At 37.0% G+C, this 11,340-nt stretch overlaps 1 protein-coding gene across 1 annotated transcript; it reads left to right on the top strand.

The window, feature by feature from the left end:
* Positions 1-8,945: 8,945 nt before the first annotated feature.
* On the top strand, positions 8,946-10,756 carry LOC131035124 (magnesium protoporphyrin IX methyltransferase, chloroplastic). The gene has a single exon (XM_059207266.1). The coding sequence runs from the start codon at positions 8,972-8,974 to the stop codon at positions 10,046-10,048; it is 1,077 nt and encodes a 358-aa protein (XP_059063249.1). The 5' UTR covers positions 8,946-8,971; the 3' UTR covers positions 10,049-10,756.
* Positions 10,757-11,340: the final 584 nt, after the last annotated feature.

The following is an 11,340-nucleotide window of genomic DNA, read 5'->3' as shown; positions in this document are numbered from 1 at the left end:
CAAGAGCATGAAAGATGCATGAAACAGGAGTGCAGATGAACATGAAACGAACAAGTTTGTCTTGTATTATTGTCTTAATTTCAGTATGTACAATTTTGAACTTGAGATGTTTAGTGAGCTAACAATCGGGGGGGGCACATGGGTGGCATGTTACCTTGCAATTGGGAATGCACTTCTTCAGAAACTGACTCCATCACTCACTGTTCCTCCACCTGTTGTTTTCAATCGACTTATTAAACATTTTTTTCATGAAAGTTTTGTGTAGGTATGCTAACTTTATTTATTTCTATTGTTATATGTTAAATTATTAATTCATTTCTTATTGTGTGTTTAAAATATTATTGTCTAGTTTTTGAGCTATCTAGCTATAAATATTATTGTCTAGTTTTTGAGTTTTCAAGCTTCTATTTAGAGGCCCAAAAGGGGCACACACATAAGAAAAATATATTATTGCATCTGTTGTCTCGTTTGCGTAATGGATTTGACACTACAATAGAAGATTTTATGCTTCTTCCAGTTATTATGTAACTCAGGAGGGGTGATGCCAAGTAATCATAACCTCCCACTTGTCCGTTTGATCTCAAGATTGCATTTAACATCCTGATTTTTTAGCTCGAAAGTTTCGACAACTTTAACCTACCACATAAAAATATCATATGACTGCTACCTATTTCATTGCATTTGAAAAAGATAAACGATGGCATGAGAAAACATAGGAAAGGATCTTGCAATCTTACTGCAGATGGGGGATGGATGAGGTCTTCGATATCCCACACCTCCCATGAGTTTAGGGAGTCCAATACGACGTCAGAGAAGGCATGTAGATAAGGCAGTAAGGCATTGCCATCAGAGACATCCACGATTCGTACTTTAGCACAACCTCGTCAGAGCGGTTTGTTGTGACATAGGACACCCCTCCCAACCCCATCAACAATGCCATTCCCAACCACTTCCCCATCGACTCGTAGTTGGACTTGATCTCCAACAACAAGAGTGTGAACATCTTCATCAACGCACTCTTCTTCATCTTGCACAATTGCCTGCACTAGGAACCTATGCATGTGGTAACGTAAATACGATTTTTGTATAGCTAACCATCAACATAACAAAATCAATTCATGTCAATGCAATAGAACAATACCGAAATAGATGGCTAACCCACATTATCCCCATCGGGGACTGCATTTGTCCAGCCATTGTCATTTACTGTGGATTGTTTCTTGCCATCCACACTTCCTTCTGCTGTAGTATGCTGCAAAAGAGGGCACATTGTAAAGGAGTGTAACTACAGAATTAACCCATATGAACGGTAATAAAGCACTGTGTGTGATATAAGATGTTTGTGGCTAAACTGGCTCCAAAACCCCACGTCAATAACACGAGAAGTCAATAACACAAAAAATTTCAAAAATTACAGATCATTGATCGTGATCAACAGATTTAGCTGTGGCTTTTATTTTTCAAAAATTATAGGAGAAGTCAATAACATGATTTTTATAACCCCCTTTTGGAGCCTATTTAGCCACGCAAAACTGCGTGTATTACCTGTTCATCTTTGCTTGTATCGTCCAACGTTTTCCCCAATTCAAGAGATTGCCTTGCATTCTTCTCGTCTCTACATGCAGTCGAGTTTTCATTCGTCGTCTCCTTCAGCTTCTTCGTCCTAACGGACATCTGAGGTTTGCAACATAGTTTTTCTAGCACACTACATACGGTGTCAGCTAGAACCCTGGACAACTGGACGCTCCCTCCACCAAACCCTGTCAAAATCAGCCTAGCATAACTGGGATGAAATAATCAACATTGTAGACTATGGAGTGCAAAGAATAGTATGCAATGCAAGCACATATATGAACAAACATTCACCTTCGATGTCAAATATGTGCCCTCATCCGAAGTCAGCCTTTTTTTTGTGGCAACCTTCGTCTTTTTATACCTCCCCGATGAAGGAGATGCACACTCGTTGACTGACACATTTGTTGCAGATAGAGCATCAAATTCCATATTTACTTCACCATCCCCTCCAGTGTTACAAACTACCTGCCCAACAACCTAGGATAGCTCAATTATGCGTACTTTTGAAAATTACATTCAATTTAGTAAAGTGTAAAACAAAACAATCACTAGGAATTACCTCTTTTCCAAGATTCTTTCTTTCCAGTAACTCTAAAACCTTCTTCCTTCTCTCCTCCCTCAATGGATTGTTGTTGTACACCCGCATTGCTTCTTTTATGGATTCCTTCCATTCGAGAGGAAGCTCATCATATGTTTTCTTCCCATAATTTCTACACACCTGATTAGTGACACTTTTTTTGCATATTATATCGTATAGTCATATGATATTCGATATCAGCCACCCTCTTGTTCACGTTCCTCCGTATTGTCTCAATACGACATTGGCTGCGTTTTTTGGTACCATGTGGTGCACAACCGTGTCTTAGGCCCTCCAATAATGGGAGGTGGTGCACTGACAATCTATGCAGGTTCAGCCTCCCCAGATCCAAAAATCTATGAGCTCCTTTATAAGAACATTCACCAAACAGACAAAAGTAGAACAACCTGCCATTTACATATTCTCTTTTGTGGTTGGACTTTGCTGCACACATCGTAGAAGGACAAATTGTCATGTTCAATTTAGGTGGAATGAATAAATATAAAGATGATACAAAATATAATAACAAATAGTACACCTCCTCATTACTGGCCCCTCGTTGTCCCTGTTCGTGTCCACCGACACCATCACCCTGCCCTTCAATCTCCCCCTCGGTGCTCGTCTCGTTATCGCTGCAGACATCCTATTTTTCACTATCACCACCTTCAATAGAAGTATACTCACGCTCCTCTACATTGCTAATGGGTTGATCTTCCCCACCAATAGACACATTATCATGTTGTTGTTAAATAAAAAAGCAGACCTCAACAGTGCTTTTATCTCCATAAACTAGTCTACAGTTCCACTTATGAGACCCAACTTCCAGTAATCACAACACACACAAGTGGAAAAAAATTGTAATACAAAGAAGAGAAATGATTACCCATATGGTCGTGCAGTCACTTTGAAGACAACATGTTGATGACTTCAAAATTGAAAGCCCAACTGGCAATTGCTTCAGATTTGAAGGGCCAACTCCCTCCTAAGTATACAAATTGGACCTCCTAATCAGAAGCGTTAAATGATGACAAAATCAAGAAAAACTACAAGTTGTATCATCGATTGAATCTGTTGCGCTTACAAGCAAGCAATTGTCATATGACACTACCAATCGGGCAATGCGACCAATTCTTGGTGTGTCATTTGGTTCAGACATTTCTAAACGAAGATCAAGAGATTCTTTAAACATTTTTCTGAACGCATATGACATCTTTGATCTGAAAAAAGAACGAACATTCCATTGATATCAAAAGGCACTATCAATTGTAGACGCCTAAAATTGTCATGTTTAATAAAATAAATATTTTGTTTATTTAATTATTTTATCCCAAGTCTTCTATTAATTAAATAAATTTTAATTAATTTAATTAATTCATTTATCTTCTTTTAAGCCTTTCCTCATTTGAGTAAATATTTTTATTTAAATTATCCTTTCCCTAAATTAAATAAATATTTTATTTATTTAATTGCTCTCACTTCCTTTATTAATTAAATAAATTTGTATTTATTTTAATTAATTCATTTGTTTTTTCACTCTATGACACATGCCATTTATCTCTTAATTTTACTCTACCCACCCCCTTCGTTGTTTTATTATTTCTTCTACCTACACTTTTATTATTTTATCATTTTCTATACCTACCCTTTAGTCCTAGCCAACCATTTATATTTTCACCTCTTAATTCTATCCCTCCATTTTCTAAAAGGTCTTCTATATAAGAGGATTATTTCATCTTCATCAATCCTAATAGGCAATTTAGCAATTTGGCAATCTAGCATTGAAGCGTACTCTTTGCATTCTAGCATTTTTATTTTGCTTCCACCATATTTCAAATATTCATTCACCATAGCTTCTTGTGCATGTGCTTTAGAGAGCATCATTTTTTGAACACAAAATCTTGGCCGGTAGAAGTGAAATGAAGCAGATTTTATAGCATGTATGTGAGTTTTAATTAGTTTTTTTGGCTTTGCATTGTGTGCATTTTGCAGGTACTCTATTGAGGATGTTGAAGTAAGTCTATATTTTTCTCTATCCACATTAATAACACTGCTCGTTCAAGACGAAGGTCACAATGACAACATGACTAGTTATTCGCACATTGTGATATGAGGCCTACAGGTGGCTGTGTTATATACAACACATCAAGCGGTTACCCATAAACTATTTATGACATTCCACTCGAGATCATCATTAATAGTAATAAGGAATGATTTCATTGCATTTGCATCGAATTATTGATTATGATCCATCAGACATCTTCTCGAAAAGGGTGCATGTGATGTCCCCATCCAAATTATAATACAAACACTAGACTTTGTTAGCGATTGATAAAGAAGCATACAAAACACAGATAATGATTCCATCACAATCTATTGTGCAACGATTAAGTTGGTCACTCTATTAGCCAAAAGACAAAGACAAAAATTATCGTTAAGGAAGTTTGTGATGATAATTAATGTCTATAAAGAGCATTAATTCTTTATTGGAAAGACACGTCTCTTTCAAAAGAAGTATCTATTCTAAAGGTTCCGTCTCTTAATTGCTATCGGGATATTATTAATAACCTGGTATGAATTTCTCAATAGAGAAAAATAGACAATAGGAAGGATAGACAGATGAGGAGTTAGTGATGCCAACTAGAGAGGGCTCCATCACTGCAACAACGTGTATATGATATCCATTCATCTCACACAGTGCCCTAGATATCATTTGAAATCTGTCATGGATTGTCAAAAACACATGGTACTCTTCCGTTCAGGAACATCGCTAATATAGATTTACGCTTACAACCAGATCAACGTAAACTCTTTTATTCATATCAATATAATATATACAGATCAGAAGTTGCATTGCACACATCATCTGTAGGAATTGATATATTAGGTTCATAAAATTCACATTGGTTTGACGAGGGAAATTTTCATAAATAACATTACTACTGCATTCAAATCCGAGAATTATATCTTATTTTCTAAGATGCACATCTACAAGAAAGACTATAAGACAACAAACAAGTGCATTGATCATTTTCTTCATTACCTAATTGATTAAACTAAGGACATTAATATTAGATGATAAAGAACAAACTTTTATTCAAACGTTTCTATCAAATAAAGGAATAATATGCATCAATATATATAAAAAAACAAGCATCTTATAAGAAATTAGACAAGCCCTAAAGATTATTAATAAGGAGACATTACAGTGCAACTAATATTAAAGCAGGCAGAGGGAGCAAAAACTTGGAAATTTCTGGACGTTGAGGTGGACTTCTCAATCGTCCTTGGAAATCAACAACATGCATGGATAGCTAGTGTTAGTGGTAGTCTACATTGGGAAGTAAATGCATTTCAAAACACATAGAATAAACCTACATGTTCAGATATAAAATTGCAGTTTAACATTTAATAACTAACACTAAGTAATGTATATGACCAAAATTATATGTGTCAATTTGCCATAGTGTCAAAGCTGTGACGAAGAAGGCATACAAATGCGTTTGGTATAATCACTTAAAACATAATACAATTCTAATGTGTATATATGTATGTTTATGTATGTGTGCATGATATATAGAGAGAGAGAATGACAAACACAAATACACATATACACACAAACATATGTATAGTTCGTTGACTACAGAAACAAAAGACTAAAAAAAGTGAGGCATTACAACAATTTCACAGTTATAGAAAGCAAGCAACCCGTTGTTTTTATAACTCTTAACATATTGGGCCCTATCACGCAACCTTTCAACAAATTTCAAACAATTTGAATTTTTACAAACAAAAAACGAAGAAAATTGTCATTTCATCTTTCACAGCTCTGCTCAGGATGCGGCTAAAATAGCTCCAAAAAGGGGTTATAAAACTCGTGTTATTGACTTTTCTGATTTATTTTGAAAAATCAAAGTCGTAGCTAAATCTGCTGATCACGTTCAATGATCTCCAATTTTTGAAAATTTTTCATGTTATTGACTTTTTTGTGTTATTGACGTGTTGTTTTGGAGCCAGTTTAGCCGCGACCCACTATGGAAAACTAGCACATATGATTAGGTAAATATACACACCTTTATACTCTTCTTCACCTAGCCACCACACAAACAATGACACTTGGTTTCCTGACACCTCCACTTGAATGTTGCAAATGAAAAACAAAATTCACAGTCAACACAGTAAATGTTAGAAAACAAAAAAAGTCATGTTATGTGTTAAGGTTTCAACTTACGAACATCAAAAAATTATCGTGTTATCTGTTGGGGTTTGAACTTACTGATGTTTTTGCAGCCAAATTATCTACAACGACACATGGATGTAGATAATCTGTCTGCAAAAACATCACGATTTTCGCAAACATGAGGCTTAGTCGGAACGTTTTTGCAAGCAAATAAAAAAATATTGTGTTATCTGTTGGGGTTTGAACTTACCGCTGCCACCAAACCCTACACACCAATCTCGACACCTCCCACCCACCTCTGCGCTACAATCCCTCCTCCTTGCACATGAAAAACCTACATGTTAGTAGGTGATAACAATAAACCCATACAACTCGTGTTATGCATGTGGCCGACTTTGTCCTTACCTTCATAGCCACAAACCCCATGTCCTTTTTCACAACTCCTGCACAACCCGTGATACAAACAATGAACATATAGAAAAAAGCTTTCACAAAAACCCTGATGAGATCTCAAAAAAAAAAGATATCCATACAATGTATATCTAGACACCCAAATCTATCTACTTAATTAAATGAATACTTAGTATTTATTTTATTATTTAACCATCAATCAACAATATTTAATTAATTCATATTAACCCTCTTCTCTTATTAATTAAATAAATTATTGAATTTAAAAAATTAAATTCATTAAACCATGTTCTAACAATTAATTAAATAAATAAAGCATATTTGTTTAATTAACCCCTCTCCACATTTAAATAAATCAACATTTATTTAAATCCCTACAATCCTCTCTCTCACATTTAAATAAATAAATATTTATTTAAAATCCCTAAAACCCTCCCACTTGCATTCTCCTACAAATGCAAGTTGCATAATTTTAGTTGAAATAAATGAATTTTATTTTAATTAAAATCCCCTTTCATCCTCACCCACTTGCTCACTAACTTCCTTCTAGATTCTTCTAATTTTCTTTTAGACTCTTCTAAACCCCTTCTAATTAGCCTAATCCCCCTCTCTAATCATTTGCACATCCCTTAAGAAAGGTCACTTCTCAAAACAACTCAAAAGTCTTCAATAACCATTAAAGGCTTTGTGTCTCCAACAAGCTAACATCTAAAGTCTTCTAAAACCATTAAAGGCTCTTACATGACCATAAATGGTTAATTTAAACTCAACCTTTGGTTAGACACTTTCTCTCTAACTCAACCATCCTTCAACTCATGGGTCTCTTCAAGCATTCATTGCTTTGACCATGGTTATCTTTTTTACTCGTGCACAAGAGTTTATCCGTTGGATAATAGATTTATCCAATAACCCAACCCACATGAGGTGACCCTCATGTCTCTTCAGGCATTAAATGTTTCTTTCCTCTCCTCTCAAGCCATCTCATGTTGACACTTGTCATCGTGAGATTGGGTTGAAAGCCATCACATGGATCCTAAACCCATCAATCTTGACCCTTCACAAGCTCACTCAATCTTAGCCATTCAATCAACATTTTTTTCTTATAAAAGGACCTCATTTCCCAAACAAAAAAAGAATTAGAGAGCATTAGAACATTGTTATTATAGTAAAATTTACATAGACAATAGGGGTTTTTTCATAGCAACCCTTTTACACTTGCATAGCATTTGTTTATCATCTACAACCATCTTGAATCTCCATATGGCATCCATGGATAGTGCTAAACACTGAGAGCTACACTCATTTGGAACTTGGATAGCGGAGAAACAAGGGAGAAGCATCAAAAGGCATCATGGAAGCATCTTAGGGAGGTTTTTCTCCTTTCTGTTGTTTTGTTAAACTTCTTTCATGTTTTTTGAAATCTATTTTGATATGTTTGGAATGGTTTTTAGTTTTTAGTTTTGGTTTTTTGGTTGGAACTAACGTATTTAAATAGAACTTTGTTTTGTTGCCTTGTCCCCATTTCCACAACAACAGTATATACCTCCACTGGATGCACAGCTCCGTCGCTCCGTGATTCAACTAGGGACATTCAACTAGAACTATTGAGATTTTCTCGAATTATTTCCCCTGCGGACACAACGTTCGCCTGCCCTCGCCCATGCAACTCATGTACGAAATAAATCCGAAAGAATTTCAAATGACCGGGTTATTGATTCTTTTTACCAGTTTTACATCAAATTTCAAAAAAATATAAATTAGGCTTTTTCAACACACGACGCTGTGCCCGTAACCGTGAGAGCCGCGAGATTTAAATTTTAGCCGTGTGCCCGTAACCGTGAGATCGACTGACAAAATGTTAGCTACATGCAAACTTTTTCGTCAAAGACAAAATGACAACATCAGCCATATCATCGAACGCCAAGATGCCTCCACATTGTCGGTAGGTCCTAGGGCCCTGACATTATGTACTCCAATGCGATGTCCTATGATATCATGTAAGGGCATACCGTTTTGGAGCCAGATTAACTACAGCCATAAATTACATGGCGCTGGTTGCCCTCGAGCAGAGGAATAAACATCAGATAACACTTTTGAACCTTATCATCATCGAACGGTGGAGGTGCTCTCTTGAAATTCTCTGTCAGCAAATGTACCGTCGGATAGATAAAATCAACAGGAAGATTAAAACAGTCTCTGTGGCTCAAAATTACGCCAGTTTGGCTTAGCAGATGACGATGGCTGCAATGGCGAACGCTGCGACTGGTCGAATGTGCAATACCCACAATATCACCATTCATTCCATTGCACAGACCGCCAATCTTCGTCCTCAAAACCACTCTTTGTGGCCTCAGAACTACAATGAATTCACAGGCGTTGCAAAATTTGAACATCCCAAATCATCTTTCCCTAAAAGATGTAATACCATAATGTCGGCTTCATCTTCAGAAGTATTAACAGAAACTGCCCAGGCCCTGTCCAGCGGTCTGGACGAAACAGCGTTTGCATTACTGGGAGGAGGAGCCATTGCTGCTCTGGCAGCTGCGCTATCTTTTGCAGACCCCGAGAAGAGAAGGAAGCAGCAGGCAGCCGAAACGGGTGGAGATGAAAAAGAAGTTGTAAGAAACTATTTCAATACCGCTGGTTTTGAGAGGTGGAAAAGAATCTATGGAGAAACAGCTGATGTGAATTCTGTTCAGCTGGACATTCGTGAGGGACATGCACAAACTGTAGAAAAAGTTTTACAGATGGTTAAAAAAGATGGATCTTTAAATGGTATCAGTGTTTGTGATGCAGGCTGTGGGACTGGTAGCCTGTCTATCCCTTTGGCAATGGAGGGGGCCATTGTCTATGCAAATGACATTTCATCTTCCATGGTAGCAGAGGCAGAAAGGAAGGCCAATGAAGTACTGAAGCCCTCTTCTTTGGGATCCACATTGGTGAAACCAACATTTGAGACTAAGGACTTGGAGTCCTTGGATGGGAAGTATCATACTGTGGCATGTTTGGATGTTTTGATACATTACCCACAAGATAAAGCAGGAGAAATGATTGCTCATCTTGCCTCTCTCGCTGAGAAAAGACTTATTTTGAGCTTCGCCCCCAAGACTTTGTATTATAGCGTGTTAAAGAGGATTGGGGAGCTTTTTCCTGGTCCCTCCAAGGCTACTAGGGCTTATTTGCACTCTGAAGAGGATGTGGAGGCAGCCCTCAGGGCAGCTGGATGGGAGGTTAGAAGAAGAGACATGACTGCAACAAAGTTCTACTTTTCGAGGCTGCTGGAGGCAGTGCCTGCTGTTTCTCGGTGAGAGGTCAGTTTTTGTTACAAATAATAGGCGCCTTTAGATCAGTATTAGCGCCTCTGGGATAACTCTGATAAGTATCAAGGAATTTTGAGGGTGCCTTGCTGAAGGCATTGGTTTGGTTATTCTGATTAAGAACCCATATCCACGAGTAAAAAGTCATGTAATCCATGTACTAATGAAGCTCTAGTTAGAGGGATGTGTAATTCAATTCTTTTGATATGCACACAAACCGTGTTGTATTCATAGCAGGCCATGTAATGTAGATTTTCCACTATAGACTTTTAGTTGGGAGGAAAGGATTGTGTTTTAAGTTTTTCTTAGGTTAAAGTAGTCAGCTTCTGTACAAAAAGGGCTTTGGATGATACATGTCCAATAAAATCTTTCCAGTGAGGAAAAAATCAAGTTGCGTTCGAAAGGGAATTTTATGCCATCTGATAAATTTTTCTTGCCAATACTGGGTGTCTTCCTATGTAGTATCTCAAATCTGGATGCTGTGAAAAACTGTTACAAGAACATCTGTTCATAAGAACATTAAGCATCACTGCCATATGGAATTCATTACTTCATATTTGTGGCAATGGATCCTTTAAAAAAAGGATCAATTGGGTATTCAGCTACTTTATACTTTAGTAGCTTTTATTCGGGGAAAAGGCAAAGAGCCAGCATGCACATATTTCTTAAAATTTATTCTAAAGAGGAATTTTTCTTGAAGAGGATTTTGCCTTATATTAAGTTGCATACTGGCAAAGGAAATTATTAGTAGCATGATTTATACCTGGGAACAAAGTTTTGGCTTAACGGTTTTCATTTTTTCTTGTTCACCCGGGCTCCAACACTATCATCATCTCATTCCATAACCCTACACAGTCATTTCAGAAGTCTTGCTCTACAAACGTGGGATTTGTTCTTTTTAACTAACAAAAATCCTCTAAAAACACATCCACCCCTGCTGAGGACCAGGTACAACCACTCTGCTAGACGGGCCATTTATTTTTTTGAGAGATTCGGGATTCACCAAATAACATTTTTCGAAACCCTTCCGCTCTTAACTCAAAGTGAAAGGATATTTAAGCTCGAGATAAAATTCATGAACAAATCAGGCCTCACCGATCAAGATCTGGCAAATATCATATTTAACTTTTAAGATATCTAGATTGCTTGCTTTTAGCTCAAGAAAAAGTCCTGAATGCTCTACCTTAAAAACCTAAAAACCTGGTCGGCAGCTCGGCTTAAACATCCACCTTTGCAAGGCTCTCCAAGTGGCACCTGAACTTAAGATTGGCGATAGTTACTAG

Source organism: Cryptomeria japonica, chromosome 6 (assembly GCF_030272615.1).
Source record: "Cryptomeria japonica chromosome 6, Sugi_1.0, whole genome shotgun sequence".
Taxonomy (NCBI): Eukaryota; Viridiplantae; Streptophyta; class Pinopsida; order Cupressales; family Cupressaceae; genus Cryptomeria; species Cryptomeria japonica.
The sequence above is the reverse complement of the archived record's forward strand: the minus strand, read 5'-3'. Positions and strand labels throughout refer to the sequence as shown.